Source organism: Myiozetetes cayanensis, unplaced genomic scaffold (genome assembly GCF_022539395.1).
Source record: "Myiozetetes cayanensis isolate MyiCay16 unplaced genomic scaffold, myiCay2020 scf6-25, whole genome shotgun sequence".
NCBI classification, from domain to species: domain Eukaryota; kingdom Metazoa; phylum Chordata; class Aves; order Passeriformes; family Tyrannidae; genus Myiozetetes; species Myiozetetes cayanensis.
In genome coordinates, this window is record NW_026087853.1 from 58,704,583 (window position 1) to 58,721,683 (window position 17,101).

The 17,101-nt window shown below is 42.8% G+C and overlaps 1 protein-coding gene and 1 long non-coding RNA gene across 2 annotated transcripts; one reads left to right on the plus strand and one right to left on the minus strand.

Annotated features, from left to right (window-relative positions):
* Positions 1-71: 71 nt before the first annotated feature.
* On the plus strand, positions 72-14,125 carry LOC126650949 (uncharacterized). Its single transcript, XR_007631531.1, has 3 exons — positions 72-170; positions 1,273-13,561; positions 13,948-14,125. It is a non-coding gene; the product is annotated as an uncharacterized LOC126650949 (long non-coding RNA).
* On the minus strand, positions 10,497-16,776 carry PRRG4 (proline rich and Gla domain 4). Its single transcript, XM_050336337.1, has 6 exons — positions 16,711-16,776; positions 15,973-16,087; positions 13,059-13,222; positions 12,122-12,170; positions 11,456-11,591; positions 10,497-10,725 (listed from the first exon to the last, which is right to left on the minus strand). The coding sequence occupies exons 2-6, from the start codon at positions 16,076-16,078 to the stop codon at positions 10,497-10,499; spliced, it is 684 nt and encodes a 227-aa protein (XP_050192294.1). The 5' UTR covers positions 16,079-16,087; positions 16,711-16,776.
* Positions 16,777-17,101: the final 325 nt, after the last annotated feature.

The window sequence follows — 17,101 nt, forward strand, 5'->3', positions numbered from 1 at the left end:
GCCGCCGGCCCCATGTCGGGCTGCGCGTTCCCGGGACGCTCCTCCCCCGCCAGCGCACTGGGGCGCACGGAGCTCCGCGTCCGGGGGCAGGGAGGCCGCGGCGGAGGGGCCGCCGGGGCCGCCGCCAGCAGCGCCGGCGGGGGGAGCGGGAGCAGGAGGAGGAGCTGGAGGTCTGTGACTCGCGGCCCTGAGGGGGGAGCGCGGCGGCGGCGGCGGGAGCGGAGCGTGGCGGGGGGGCGGTGTAGCCGCCACCGGGGCGGGGTGGGGGCCGAAGGCGGGGACGGGCGGGGTGGCGGTGTCGGGGGAAGGCCGGTTCCTCGGCGGGGCGAAGCGAAGCGCTGGCGCTTTGTTGGAGCGGCCGGGGCGGGGCCATGTTGTTCCCGCGGAGGGGAAGCGCCGCCAGCCGCGGGCTCCGGGGCCGCCGCCGCCAAGATGGAGCCCGGCGGCCGCCCCATTGTGCGGCGGGTTGTGGGGCGGCAGGGCCGCTGTCACCGCCACCATCCCCGGGCGGGGACGCCGCTCCCCCGGCCCGGCCGCCTCCCCCTTCCCGCGGCGGGGCCCAGCGCCCTCCACCTCCGCTTTTATCTGTCTGTACGCTAGAGCTTTCCAAAAGACTCCAGGCATCCCCCCCCTCCATCAGTAAGTCGTTGCAGGCCTGGAGCTGGGATAAAATCGTATAATGGAATTACAGAACGGTGTGGGTTGGAAGGGACCTTAAAGGTCAGCCCGTTCCAACCCCCTGCCATGGGAAGGGACACGTTCCACTAACCCAGCTTGCTCAAAGGCCCCTCCAAGCTGGCCTCGAACACTTCCAGGGATGGGGCATCCGCAGCTTCACTGGGCAACCTGTTCCAGTGCCTCACCACCCTCACAGTTAAGAATCTGTTCTTAATATCTAACCCTATTTTCAGTTTAAAGCCTTGTCCTGTCATTGCATGCCCTTCTAAAATGTCCCTCTCCAAAAGTCAACTAACAGGAGAACAGTAAGAATGTCTATTTATTCTTTCTTTATTTCGGGCAGTCTAAGTTTAAATGGTAAAATGCCAGAGAGGTTCTAGAGGCCTACTTTAGACAGGACTGGCTAAAGCAGTTTATTTTTATTTAGAGCAGTGTAAGCCACCTGGTTTGCAGACAGTAAATTCCTGTATCTTCTGCTGTGTGCTCTTCAAAACAAAGCATAAAGGAAATGGGCACCAGCTGCACACAACAGGGTTAGGAGCAAGGGGGACATCAGGGGCATGGTGGATGAACTGTGTCTTGCTTTCCCTGCAGACTGAAGGTACGAGGGGCGAGATGAGCAGGAGGAATGTGCCTCAGAGGTAAAAATAAGGAATATGGTCTGGAAAAGAGGGTGACTGCACCTGAAGGCATTGCTCAGAACAGGAAGGTGTATGCTAATGAGTAAGTAAGCCTTTTGAAGGTTCAGTTTGTAGCACTCCAGGCAATGCTGAACCACAGACTGAAATGAATTCTGTAGCGAAATGCATTTAGAAACTTGGCTACAGTCAATCAGATACTAAAAAAAAAAAAAAAAAAATAAAAAGAGTTACAAAAAAATCTCAGCACTGGAATGAAAAAGTGGAGTGATCAACATTAAGTGAGAAAACAGAAAGGTAAGAGATGTTGGGAGGAAAAGCTGAGATTTTACTTTTCTTGTGCCTCGTTTCAAGAAGCAGCGAAGAAAACTACAGGAAGAAACACAGGCTGGGATGAGAAGGGAAGGGTAAGTGTGAAAGTCATCAGCGCTGAGGAAGGGAGAGAAGTCACCCAGAGGCCAGGGCAGAGGGTGGAGGGAGAAGCAGCAGCGAAGCCAGAAACCAGCAGAGTGAGTTTTCCTCGTGTTTGCATAAGCTAGCACCTGTATTGCTCGCAGCTGGAGCAGCCCATATGGGGGGTGGGAGACCTTCCTTCCCTGGGAAACGGGAGGATTGCTGTTTTACATATGAACGAGGCCTGATGACAGAAAATGACTCCAGTTGTATGCTAATGTCGAAGCGTTTACGCTGCTGATACTGTTGGAAGTACCATTTCCAGCGGGGAAGGACCCACAGTGTTTTATTTCCCTGCAGGATCTCCACTAATCTCCATTATATTAATACACTTGGAGTGCTTTGTTTTCCTCAAGTGGGCCTGAGAGGAGGGTGATAAATGGACCTAAGTGATACAAAATGCTGCAGTGTTTGGTTATCTGGAGTGAGCGTGTTGTGCTCCCAAATTTGGAACGATGTATTAATAAATTGTAAAACTGCTGGTGACTTGTTTGATTATTTGGTTTTTTTCCCTCTCAAGTAATGGCAACATGAACTTTAAAGGGCACCATAATGTTGTGTATTTTCATTACAGGATCTCTCTAAAGGGGAGGTGAAGGTGTGAACGAGGCTGTAAAATCACCTTAGATGAGAAATCACAGCAAGCAGAGGAACACACACAATTGGTTTAGATGGCTAGATGAACTCACTGTCAGTATGCCACAGACAGTGTTACCCTGAACATTGCTGGAGCAGATCCTTTTCCTGGTAATCAAATAGTGAAGCTGAGCGAAACAGAAATTGTGGCAGCTGTTGTAAAGTTTAATTTCTTTTACGTGGTTTTAATAGAGGTGGAGTAGACTGAAAACTTAATTGATAATGTCCATAACCATCAGATAAAGTCAGTTTATTCAGTGGTTTGTTTTCCCTGTGGATGAGACAAATCTGTTTGTCCCGAGACCAGCCCGTTTTCTCATTAAATGGATCCTCGCTGCTTGTTGCCATCCTCTGTCTAGGAAATCTTCCTGGAAGTGTGTGCATTTTATCTTTTTGTAACCTAGTGATATTTTGTAACACTGTTCTCTAAGACAGCGAAAAAGTCTGCTTAGAGTAAGTGCCTTTGCAGAATCCTGGTATCCAGGATACTTATAAACAGCTTTTTCTGAAAGATCTGTTGGGTGATAGAAAAATTCCTTTGCTAGATCCTGTTTATTAGGTATGTTACCTTAATGTGTGCATATTAAAAGGTGTGTTTAGAAGTTGCATTAGACATATTAATAATTCTGAATATTGAAAACACTTTGATTCCTGTCTTCATAAGGAATGCTTTTGTTTCAAGTGCAGCTGCCACTTGCTGTTTAGGAGCTGAGCTTTGGTGGGTTTAAATGTCTTCTGAAGTGTAGTTCATAACTGAGTGCCTAGAGCCAGTCATGGTAGTGTATGTGCTTCCCTCTCAAGTCAGGAATTTAATATAATAAATATATTTTGCTGAAACATAAGCTGATACAATTTTTCACTCCATTTAAGACCAAAATCTTAAATTGAAGCGCTGTAACACAGTCTGTGCAGCACACCAGCCTGGAGCAGTACTGAGTTTTGTGTTGCTCATTTTTTTCTCTAAATGAACCATCTCCACTTGGAAAAAATAAATCTTTTATAGAGTCAAGAATATCGTGTGATGGTTAGGAGACAGATTTAAGGACTTAAGGTAACAGTTTAATGGGAATCATCTACCTGAGGTCCGAGGAATGGTCTCCTCCTGGTGTGGTGTGGCAGCAGGGCTGGGCTGCCTCGGCTACTTGCTGACACCCAAAGGAGAAGGCCTTACTCTCCCTCCTTCCCTCCTCTCACTGCTGGTGATGAGGCCTGGCCACGAGGTGAGCAGTGAATTCGCCCCCCTGGCAAAAGCACGTTTACTGTTGGTTTTGTTTTGCCGGAGGTCACTCTAATGTAATTTTGCTGAGCTGAGTCAGCTCGCCTTTGCATGAAGTGAGCAATGAGAGCTGGCTCAGGGTGAGCAGTGGTGGTGTGCAGCTGGAAGGAGATGCCAGGGAAGAGCAGGGAACTTTTGATGATGAGATGTTGTTTATGCTCATGGTATATTCAATACAGAAATCTCTGGAGCCTGGGAGTGCTGGAGGAAATACCTCTGCAGACAGTGACTGGCTCCTCTGCCTGTTTGCCACCTCAGCCAGAATCAAGCCAGCTCTGATGCAGAACTGTGTTAGCTAATATACACAGCCCCTCAGGGAAACCTTCCTATTTTCCTCTTTCTCTTTAAATTATTTAATGTTACACAGTGCAGAATGGCCACGTTGCTTTTCGATGTTTAAAGTGACCGTATGCCAAATGAAATGCAGGATCAAACCAGTGGGGAGTTGGCAGTTTTCTGTGATTTGATCATCATTGAAGCAATATATCAATCGCAAATGCAGGCCCAGAATAGTGCTTCAGTTAATGATTGACATGGATTTATTTAATCTGTATCGAATTAATGAATTAATTATTTGGTTTGTAGTGTGCTATAGTTATTACTCGTGTTAACAGAAAAATTTGGGCCAGTGTTTGAGTGTGATTGAATGTTTTGTATGTTGTGTATCATAGAATCATCGAGTGGTTTGGGTTGGAGGGGACCTTAAAGATCATCCAGTTCCAACCTCCCTGCCATGGGAAGGGACACCTTCCATTAGACCACCTTGCTCAAAGCCCCATCCAACCTGGCCTTGAACACTTCCAGGGGCAGGGCATCCACATCTTCTCTGGGCAACCTGTTCCAGTGCCTCACTACCCTCACACCATAACAGGTGATGCCTGGTTTTGGTCTTGTTCTGGCTCTTTCTTTGTGTTTAAGTCAAAATGTTGTGGGGTGTTTTTTTTTTTTTTTTTTTTTTCCCTTTAAGAGGCTTTCAGCTAAATCAGTAAACTGGGCTTTGCAATGAAATTCTTAACAAAATGCTTCAGGGCAATTTTCGATGGGCTGAAAAGAATCATGGAAGAATAGTCAGAGGCACATGCTGGCTCAGCAGCTTCAGCTGCTGTTGATGGAAGAGAGTGGTTAAAGGCAGAGCGTGCAGTTAATGGTGCAAGTCTGAGATTACAGCTTGGTTGTTGAAAGTGGACAAAAAGGATTGTGTTTCAGTTCATAATAATACTTTATTTTGGAACTATCACGGTATCATGAATGGTTCACTAACATACACAAACATCTTGGTGGTTAGTTTTCAGTGGCTAACCATTTGTCAACAAAAGCTCTAGAAATAAGCTTAACAAATAACCTTGTGCTGAGAATGAGCCTTCACAATTGTTTGGAAGTAGTGTTTCAGAGACTTGAGGATGTTCTTTTTTGAAAACGAATGTTTCAAAGATAAAACATTCAAAAAACTTGAACATGTCTAATCAGATGAACTTTGGAGAAGTTCTGGCCAAAACTGAGCTGGGTCTGATGCATTAACAAATTGTGAAAAGTGCACAAAATGAAATTTCTGCAGTGCCTGTCTCAGCTGAATGCTGATGGGTGGCAGACATCCCCTTACAGATCCTGGATGCAGCACCTTTGAGGAAGCTCTGTCTGTGCTGCCAGGCTACCTGAGCAGGAATGGGTAAGTAGATCAGATAGGCAGTAATAACATCAGTCTTGGTTAGGCCTGTTATTAATCACTGGCTGTGTTGTTTGTTGTTGTAATTGTGATTCTGACCAAAGCAGAAAATTGCAGTTGCTTAACAGATTAGATTTTGCATTTAATTTGGCACATGGCCTCTTTAAACATAAAGCCAGGCATTAAGGAATGTGTAAATAGGGAAGAAAGTGCTGCCTCTCAAAGAACACGCTCGATCTTGGAGCCTCACAGCAAATACTCTCTTTCTTTGCATTTCTTCACTTCTATTAGTCTGGTCATTTATTTGATAACTTAAGTACGTGTGCAAACAAATGAAGCAAAATCTTCAGTGTTCATTCTGTTGAGCTGGAGTTGATCTGTGAAATCGTGGTACATCTGACGTGACTCGGGATGACTGAGGCTCAGTGCAGCGATGAGCTGGAAGGCCTGATCTCCTTCCCATTCCCAATCCTCCTCTGGTTGTGTGGTTTCACGCCTTCCAAGGTGCCTCCACTGGCCCTTGTGTTGTCTCAACTCACCCACTCTTGGGAAAGCTGTCCATGTTTTTGCTGGATGATTTACGAAGGGATGTTGTAAGCACCAGAACTGGTATAAGGTGAGTGGGAGAAACGTGCAGTGGGGTATAGGAAAAAGAAAACTTAAGTAAAACCTTTGCTCTTGAATAAACTCATAATTTTAACAGGGAGTATTTTATTGTAACTCTTACTAGATGTTTTCCTTTGTCTCATATCCATGCTGGTTATTTAACAATAAATACTGGATGTTTGTGTATTCGGTACTTAGGAGTTGCTGATCTTTAGAGAAATTAAACTGAAGCTGCTTGAACTACCTGAGTGATCACAGGTGTTTCCTATTTCCTAAATGCAGTAGCACTGTATCAGGAATTTTTAAATCTGTTACAAGGCCGTTTCAAAACTTATATTTAATTGTAACAGTTTCTACACCAAAATATTTTACCTGACGTTTTTCTGAAGTCTGGCTGCTCCCTTTTAAGTGTGAGCCTCTGGAGGCTCCCAGAATGTAGGCAGCAAGATGCCTTTTGTTTCAGTGTTTTATTTAGTCTGGGTGCTGTGGAAAAAAGTAGGAGTGGAAGAAGGAACTGTTTTCCCAAGACTTCTAATGGGAGTGAAGCATCTATGCCATCAGCTGTATTTCAAGTATCAATCCAGTTGACTGATTAAAGAGATTCAGTGAATGTTCAAATATATGAGGAGATTGTGGTATCCTGTGGGGAGTTTTAACCAGCTAGCTCAGCTCAGCTCAGCTCAGCTCATCCTGTGTGGCTGGGAGAAAAAGCATAAATTTGAGTATTATTTTCCAGAGGGCAAATCAGGAGTGATTAATTTGGTGTAATTCGCTGTGCTCCAGTATTTGCTCTGTGCAGTTGCCCTCATCTGTCCTTCCTGCCTCTCTGGAGAGGTTCATTCTCACTGCACCACATATACCTCCACTTCAGAATGAAATCATCACTACCATGAGGCACCCTCATGGTAAATAAATATCTCCTTATATCTAGTCTACATCTACCCTCTTTTGGTTTAAAATCATTACTGCTTCTCCTGCTACAACAGGCCCTGCTAATAAGTTTGTCCCCATCTTTCTTGTAAGTACTTCAAGAAGAGGGCATGTAAAGAAATCAAAAAGGTTGTCAGAGGGGTTTTCTTATTTTTTATCATAGGCTAAATTAGCATCTTCTCTTTTGCTGTGATTAGCTTGTATAAATATTTATTTGGAAATTGTTGTACAAAATACCATAGAGACTAGCAGAGTTTAAAATGCTGCTGCCCCTCACCCAACAAAATGACAGTACTCAACATCAAAGTGAGAATTAAATATAACCAGTGCGTTCAAAAAGTTCTGACAGATAAGTAGAAGGAAATATGCTCATAAGATTAATTAACAACTGTCTGTACAGTTCAGAAATGAGTGGAAACAGTCAAAAATTACCACCTGAATAAAGAGCAGGGTATTTGGGAAGACCTGCTTAAGATTTCTGAGAGGCAAATACATCCAAGTTCTTGATTGTGGAAATGACAGTCATAAATCTGTATCTGACAGGAATTAATTGGAAGACATTTACAGTACAGAAAGAGTATTCTTGAGGTGTTTGAAAAATGGCTTTTAAACCTGCAATTTCCTTCCTGTTCTCTACACCCCTGAAACAAGTGAGGATTTCAGCAGTAAAACTTGTTGGCAGGTGGATAGAAATTGTGGGTAGAAAAGTTTGTTTTGTTGGGGGTGTTTTGCTTTTTATTACCTTGATTGTTCATTTAAAGCTTTAAACAGTGTTGAGAATAGCCTGATAATTAATGCATCTTATTCACAGCTGGTAATCTGAGGAGTGATAAGGAATTTTGCTATGCTTTCCAAATTTGAAATATAACTTTGAAGGGCAGATCAGCCTCAAACATTCTAGTTAATATGAGCAGGCATTGTTGTAACAATAGAATACTCTAAGATGGGTTTGGCAACAACATTGTGGTAAATAATTTGGCAGAGCATTATACTTTTTATTACCTGAAATAATCAGTTATCTCATTTTTTTTTGCTCCAATTCCAGTTCAGCTGAAGCCAATAAAAAGCTTCGTAGACTTTGACAGGACCTGAATCGAATGCCTCATGACTCGCATTTCAATGAACTGTGGTGAGGTAGTTCAATTCCACGTGGTACTTTGGTTTTGCAGTTCTAATGAATTCACAAAAACCCCAACAAAAACACCCCAAAACCTATACCTGCATAATGCTTATGATACTATTCATCAGAGGATTTGATAAATCAGATAGGAGGCCTTCCTATTGTTGCAGCAATAAACTTTCAGTAGATTTATTTTTCAGCTGACAAAGCCAGAGATCACTTTTGTGACTCTCCGTTATTTGCTCTAATTAATCAACTTTCCCTCTGCTCATCCTGTTGAATCACAAGTTCTAAAAAGAGACAAGATATAAGGTAAGAGTGTCTCAGTCAGTGTATGAAAGGAGAAAACCAAACTCAACCCAAACAACTGCTGCTCAAAGGCATTTTCTCCCTCTACAAGGAGAGGTAAGATTACACTGTATTCAACTAAATTTTAACACTTTGCTCCTTATTTATAATAGGTGGAATGTGTCTTGCAAATTGTCATGTTACTTGTGATTAAATTGGATTCTGCACCATTTCTGTAGTGTGTTGAAAACATGACTTTGCCAGATGGTAACTGTGGTTAAGAATTAAAGAATCTCTGAACTCTTTCTTGCAGGCCCTGTGAAATCCCTTTCCTTGCAAGTCTTCCTATCACTTCCATTAGATTAGTAATTTTTGAGTCCCAGGGAAAAAATCTAGAGGTAAGTGTCCTCTAGAGCTGAAAATGCACATTCACAAATTTAAAAACTGTTCCCTAAATGAAAGGGAACTATGGGAGAATATTTTTGCAAGCTTTTAATTCCATGGCGTCATCATAACCTTGTCTTTCACTTATCAAAATACCTCAGACGGTTCAGTGATTTCAGCCTCACAGAATAGTAACCTCCAAGAACTCCAAAATGATTTTACAAGTAGGGTGAAAGGGAATTCTCTCAACAAGAAAGAAGCTGCAAAGATCTTTGTGACTTGTCAAAAGCCAAATCTGATGCTGAAGTTTTATGAATGAGAACACCACTGTCCACTGGCATCAGCTGTTTGGTGTGTTTTTCAGAGGGTGAGACCTCCTTGTCTAGCATTGTCAATGTAACCTCTTTATATTCCAAGATTTGGAACGTTTTCTTACTTGCAAAAGCATTTAAAAATCTCAGACCAATCCTCTGCATCTCACTTAACACCACTGTAGGTTCTAACGTCTTAAAAACCATAAAATCCAGTGAAAATGTTACATAGAAAGATCCAGCCTTTATTAAAGTGCATTTTAGGCACCAAATTAAAATATAATTTGATCTAATGAAGGGGGAAAAAAGGGGACTTGTTTCTTCTTAAAAAAACTTCCTAGCATGTGTGTAACTGTATAGCCACTGTCCAAACCCCAGCCCAACATGTTTCCTGTGAGATCCTTGGATGTGGTTTCCTGGGGCAGGGAGGGGAAGGGACACAAGTGTTGGTCAGCAACTTGTTCAGCAAGATCTGAAAGCCACAGACTGCTGGGGGTTGATATTTTAGCAAGATGTCAAACTAATGGTGTCCACAACCATAGACACAGAAACTGTGTTGATACAGTTAATCAGTAATTCCCTGAAGTCCTCGACTAGTGCTCTGTGGATACTGGTTATTGATCTAATACAATGTTTGATTCTACTTAAAAGATATTTTGTCATCCCATTAGTGCAATAGACACTTATCAACGGACTTTGATTTGAAAATTAAATGTCTTTTTCAACATTTTAGTTTTTTAAACTACGAAAGAAACACTAGCTGGGAAACCTGGGTAGTTTTTTTATCCAGGGACAAATCTCTAGCTCTTTGCTTAACATGCCCTGACCCACAGTACTCTACTTAATTCTCTTTGACCTGGTATTTACTGTTGAACATCAAAACCATCTGACACAAATATACTTTGTCTGAAGGGGTAGCGTGCCATGAAATTAATGGTTCCTTCTGATCCAAAATTATAAACACAAAAATACAACAAATTAGCAATGTCTAAAATAAACCAGTGTAATCCAGATCAAGTCATGAAATCATTTTCACACTCAAATCTGTTATTAGAACGAATAGAAAATTCACACAGCAAGGAAGTGAACACGTGGACTTTAAACCAACAAAGTAGACTTCTTATGGTGGCTTGAAGTCACAAAAAATTGCTAGTGTCAATAAGAGCAATTAAAATACTGTTCCTTCCGAAGAGGAAAAAAAAGATGAAACTATTAATGAAACATCAATAGTTTGATGGGATGGCTCAAAGTGCATATGGAAGAGGGCAGCAGTCCCAGCCTTGCTCTGTATGCACTGCCCCCTCTCAGCACAGTGGCTTTGTGCAAAGAACAGCCCTGCAGCCTCTGCAGCAGGTGAGCTCCTTTCCCAAATGGGAACTCCACTCGTTCCTCGTTATCCTGAAGATCTTTCCCGTTTCTGTAAGGCATCTTGCAATATGCAAGGGAACACACACTTCTCCAAATGTATGTGATGCTTCAGTAATCCCCCCTCAGCCCAGAAGGAGGTTTGTGATTAGGGGGCAGGAAGGGACATCGACTTTCTGAACACCCACGTCCCCCTGGGGGGCCCTGGGTAAGGGGGGGGTGGCACGTTGTGCTGTCCGTCTGAAGCCACTGCCTGCTCGTAAGTGGGCAGTCCTGAATCATCAGTTCTGGGAGGAAGTGGGTTTAAAGAAAACTCCTCGTGCCTTCTGAAGATGTTGGCTGAGCCACGTCGTCTGCTCCCGACGTAATCCAAGTACCTGCACAAAGGTAACGGCATAATAAGTGGCAACTTCTGTTTCAAAGGGAAGAAAGAATATAAAGTCCTTATCATAAAATAAACAAAAAAACAAACCAACCCAAAAAAACTCCCCACCAAAAACCCACATCAGAGGGAAAAAACATGCCTTCAGTGATCATAAAGCCAAATACTCTCTCCAAACCACAGGGTAAGAATAATAGCTCAGTAATGTGAAATTTATAAGGAAGAGGAAGCACAGAATCCTCTTACATTCCTTTCAAGTTTAGGATAAAGGAACAAGCAGGAATAGAGAACTGGTAAAGGGGAATTTCCTCCAAACTACTCCATCTCACATCTGAGGTTGACTGTGTGCCATGAAAGGCATTCATCCTATGAGACTTTCCACTGCAGGCCCCAATCTAGTAAAATAATTCCATCTTTTTAGTAAGAATATTTTGGAACCAAGAAACACACACACACAAAAAAGCAAAGCCAAAGGTTTGGGTGTGCAAGCATCAAGGTTTTGTGCTATTAACTTCAGCAGAAGTACTGCTAGTGCTCACCTAACTTGGCTTGCAGGCAAGTACAAATGAGAACTCCCATGAGATTCTCTGAGAATGCAGTTAGACCAACCCACACTGATTTTTAAATTCCACTGTTAAGCAAGAGTTTGTTTTGGGGTGTGTTTGCTTTTTGTTTGGTTTTGTTTGTTTGTTTGTTATTTTTTTAAAAGCAGTGAAATTCCTTACCCTGGAGGTTGCCTTGATTTGCATCTGCTTTTGCAGCAGTAGAAGACAATCAGTGCAATTATAACCAACAGTACTCCAGCAGCAACGAGACTGATGAGAAGTCCTGTGACATTGATCTTTTGTAGTGTCTCATCTCCTGAAGAGAAAACATTGTTTATTTTCATTACGTATTCTTTCCATCTACCCAGTTTGCACTGTGAAATGCTGCTTGAGATGTCCATCTTCTAACGCTTTCCAAGTATTACTTCACGTGCTTTTGACCTTGATCAGGCTGTAGATACCAGTTTTTCATTAAACATCTGGCATCAGACTACTCTGAGCCTAATTCAGACTGTTATATTACTGTTAAAGACATGGGAGGGAGAGCAAACAAAATAAAACCACGGAAAGCAGCCACAGAATTATTACAAAGTTTACCAATTGTGCAATAAAGAAATGGCCGTGAAAATTATATTGTTTTTACCTACAGAGTTATAATGGATCCCATTCTAAGATGCTTCAGTGAGTATGTTTTATGGCATCAGATAATGAAATGTACGATTCACAGTGATCTTCAGTAAAAAAATCAATTCTGATGTTGCTAACTGGATGCACAGTGTATTGAGTGTACTGTTATAACAAACAGAAAGTGCAGCAATATAAGAAAAAAATAAGAAGATAACTTACCTATTTTTATTTTAGGGCCTTTAGTTGAATAGTCTTTCCAAAAATCCATCTGTAAAAAAAGACCCCAAATAATCAGATTTATAGTTGACAGGCCTATTGACTTTATTGTCTTTAATACGGTACGTTGGGCAAAATTTAACAACGGCATAAACAGAAGCAGCTCCTGCTGAAGGGTTTGTACTTGCTCGTCCCATGACATTTTTCTTACACGTCCAAGTTTGCATTGAAATTTCACAAAGCAAAAATTACCACTTGGTGAAAGAGAAAAGTGTATTAAACTGTCCAGTGTTACATCATATTTCTGCCTGATTACAGAAGAAGTGACCATATATTCTGACACTAAAAAAATGCTTCCAGTTAATCTTTGTAAATCCCTACAGAACAGTATTTATGAGGCAAAGTTCTTAATAAGAATCCTACATTTGCATGAATGGTATTTGAATTCACATGAGCTAAGCAAAATAATGAGATTTATTCAAGAGAGAAACTTTCATGTTGCATGACCATCAGGCATTAAATGTGTTCAGCCATAATTTCCACCTTTGCTACCCAGCAAGACTCCCTCAAGATTCTCAGCTTATTGGGCTGAAGGGTTTCTTATATTTTTTTCTCATTTTTTTATAGCAGGTTTCTTCCCATATAGGGAGAAATTCAGAAGGTAACACTTTAGGAACACTCAGCAATAGCTGAACTGCAGATTTGCTCCGTACTGATCTCTTCTAAGACACGAGGATGGCATCTGCCAATTAATAATAATGCTGAGAAGTTACTTAAAAAAAAATTAAAAAAAATAAAAGAGTCTGTAAATCTATTGGAATATCTACAAGTGGGACTTCTGAAGCTTCATTTCTGTTTGTTTGCAGACATAACATAATATATAAATAATGATTTAGCCAGGAGCCTCCCTCAGTATATTAAATTCAGTTTGAACCGCTACCGTTTTGTCGTGGTCTTCAAAAATTTCTCTTGCTTCTTCATAGTTGCACAGCTCTTCATAGCATTCTCTCTCCAGGTTATCTGCCGTGAATACTTCGAAATCAAATCTGTTGTTCAGAAGGTGTCGTCCGATGAATAAATTGGCCTCCTTTTCAGAGGTGAACACTAATTAAAATAAAATCGAGGTGATGTAAGACAAGGTAGGGAAGGGTAGGGAAGCTGAACTTGATATTTTTAAAGAATGGTCAAGATCCCAAAGGAGCACACTGAGATCACTCCTTCCCCAAGCATCTCTCAGCTATGTACAAGAAAAAGAAATGTCAAGGTTTCCTCCTAAATGTCTTCTTCGCTGCTATATTTTCTAACTATGTAATTAAAACAAACGTATTTCCCTTTCAGCTATTCCTTGTACTGGCCAAGAGAATTTGATTATCATGAGAGCTGTTGGTCAAGCTTTGGTGTTGTCCCTTCTGGATGGTTTTTACTGGAGCTCTTAAGAGCAAGGTAACAGTCACATAAAGCAGAAATTCGGTCAGATACGAACCAAGCAGGACACTGCTCCCCTGGAGGAAGGAGGCAAGGGGGAGGAGAGGGGGTGAGGGAAGGGAAAACCAAAACAACTCTTCCTTCTAAATAATCCTCAATATAGATTTGTCAATATTTGGGCGTCTGTGAGTACCAAATTTTGTTTACAGAATCGAGTTTGTAAAAACGGCAGCAGACTCCCCTTCATTTTACATTTGTTTTCTTTTCACGATCGTGGCATCGAGTTTTAATGTAACAGCTGCTGTATTGCCAGGTTCATTTGTTTTCAATTCATCCACAATATGAATTTTACTGACTACAGGAATTTCTGAGGACATTTAATTCTTCTTTTGTTCACACTACAGGCTTCGTGAGGCCTCGTGGAGCAAGTTGTGAGGTGAGATTCCAGAATAGTGAGTGAAATTGTAGAAGGCTTTGGAATACAGGAATGTATTTCCTCACCAGGCATTTTCCATAGTCAAGTTTTGGCCTGTTCTTGCTACAGTTTCTTAGGAAAAGAAAAAAAAAAATTAAAAAATCTTTTTATGACAAAACTGATTTTCTGGAGTGGTTTTCAGTGAAAGCCTAATCTGTATCCAAGAAATTCAGACTATCTGGTTGAGCAAAATGACTAGAGGATTACTTTTGCAAGTGTAATGCAGAAACAGCATTGTTACATGCCAAGCCAGACAGCTAAAAAAGGGGATGAGATTCAGTATAAAGTTATTCAGTTACAAATTAGCTTTGTGTTCTTGTTAGCCTGTTTGGCTGGATTATCACATCGTTCAGGAATTTTTACCCTAATTGTTACTGGTAGATCTTGCAATGGTATCTCAGCATAGTTTGCTCTCTGAAAACTGAGAAAACTGCAGTGTAGCTTACACATTGGTTGTTTATGTAGTTAATATTATAGTATATTTAAGGTATATTACAGCACATATTTATATAATTTACATACTATTATAGTATGTATTGAAGGAGCCACATGTGTGCACATGCATTGGTGTAGGAAAGAAAATCTGTTATTCTAAAGTAATTGCAAGAAAATCTGAGTTTAAAACATTTATACTATACCTAAAAAGAAGGACTTGATGTATCCAAGACAAAACCAGGACAACCCCAGACCCACAAGTGGAAAGGGAAAAGAATTACATGGAAAAACATATTATCAATATTCGTGGTTCAGTGCTAATCATGAAAATAACTTCAATCTTCTGCAACAGAGACCTGCAATTTTGCTCAGTGATGTTTCACTCCTTACCATGCAAGCAGTGTTAGTTGTACTTCTGAATTAACTTAGATAACTGATGCATCTTAACTAAAATGGAATGCACAGGCAAGCTGCCTGGAGCCCAGGACCCCCAATTCCCAAGGATACATCGATTCTTTTCTCTTTTCAAGATTTTTTTTTATCCATTTATCTGCACTTTTTCCCCTTTGGCACATAGTCAAAATACACTTATCTCCACCTCCAGCTCACTTGCAACCTGGTGATTAAGAAAGTATGTGGAGAATGAAACAGGTGGATTTGAATTCTCCTAACCAGGAGGGACCTGTGCCATGAACTCACAGGAGAGAGGCAGCCTGACTTTTTATGCCCAGAGCAATAAGGATTTTAACAAATAATCTGTCTCAAGCATTTTTCTGCTAGCCATGTATTTCTGCTCCACTGCCTTGAAGGAGCCTCATGCTCCATGGGATGACTTTTTAAAGTCCATCTTAAGCTTTCAGCACTCCTCATGCACTGAGAAGACTGGACAGCTAAGTTACAAATTCCTTTTTGAAGCCCTGATGCTTAAAATGGTTTAGCATTGTAATGCTTGAGCCCTTCTGGGGAACTTCATTTGTTTTTACATCAGTTCCTTTCCACTTCCCTCCCTCCAAAGTGAAGAACCACAATAGCAGCACTGTGCTTATCTTTGCAGGTGTTGTAAGAGGATTGGGTATTGAGAAAAAACATCAATTTCCAAAAGCCACCAAATGAACCCTTTCTAGTACAAAGCCATTTTGGGCAGACAAACACAACTGTGATGAGCTCAAGCAGTACCAAAGCAATATTGTCTTAGATTTAAAACTTTTTGAATTTGATGGTACTTAAAGGATTCTGGTTATATCAGTGGCAATAACCCTGGAAACCTAGAGAAAGCTGAGTTGTCCCAATCTGCACTTACTGCTGGATCTGATAAATACTTAATATTGACACCCAAGTCAATTATCAGTCATTTCAGCAAAAGATATTCAAATAAACTAAAATTAGGCATAAACCAGCCTAATTTTTAAAAGAAAGTAAAAACAAACAAACAAACAAACAAACCCAGCAACAAACAAACCAACAAAGCAAAGTTAGGTTCAATTTTGGAAAGGATAAAGTCATGTTAAAACTAAGTTACCGTCTTTCCATTCAGGTTGCTTCAAGTTACTTAATCTCCCAGGGCAGTGAGGAAACGCGAACATCATCACATGCAGTTGACACAGCAGTACCAAAAACGCCAACATGGCCAGGATCTGTCAGACAGAAACTAACGTGAGTTTCAAAAATAATGACAACGCTGAATGACACTTCTGAGGTGTCACTGATGAACCCTGGATGAATTCTAATAAATGAAGTCATCCAGCGCAAGCACCTACACGCAGCCCAGGCCGATGGGTCCCTGGAAGAAAGGCACCGACCCGAACTGGTCCTGCCTGTCTCTCGCAGAGCTCTCGTTGTGTAACACCCGCACATGTCACCGGGGCCGCTCTCGCCGCCTCCTGCCCTCCTCTCCCGGCTCAGCAGAGCGGCAGCCCCGAACTAAGGGGGGGAAAATCCCCCACAAGGCTGCCCCAGGTGCGCTCCGAGGCTGCAGAGCTACGCCTTTGCTGCCGGAGGAGGTTCTAAAAGCTCCGCGACGGCAACAGGTACAACCCCCCTTTAGTCAGGGCAGCCGCCGCGACCCTCCTCGCTCCCTGCGCCCCGAGGAGAGCCTGCGCTCCCCAGAAATTAGGAGTTACGTGAACCCATAACTCTTCCAAGAGACCCCCGGAGGCGGCCTGGCCCGGGCAGGCTCCGGGGGAGCCGGAGGCGGCCCCGGGAAGCGCTCCCGTCCCGCAGCCGGGAGCGGGGACGCCGCGTCCCGCACTGTGCTTACCTGTGCCGGGGCTGCTCCAGGCGGCGGCCCGAGCGGAGCCGGAGGGGCAGCGTCTCCCGGGGCTGCTCCAGGGACGGCCCGAGCGGAGCTGGAGCTTCCTGGAAGGGGCGCGGCGCAGTCACGGGGCCGCACCTGGGCCGTGCCCGCCCGCACTGCCCGACCCGGGATGGGAACGCCCCTGGAGCCTGCAGGGAGAAGGGTCGGTGGGGAGAGGCGGCACCGCGGATCTGTCTGCGTCCCTGGCTCCCGCCCGCACTGCCCTGCAGACACGGCAGCGGCTCCTCCCACCCTCCTGAGAACCCTTTTTACTGTCGAACCCCACTCTTTGCTCCCTGGGTTAATCGTGGCGCTGAGGACCCGGTTTGCTGTTGTTTGCTCCCCCCGAGCCTGC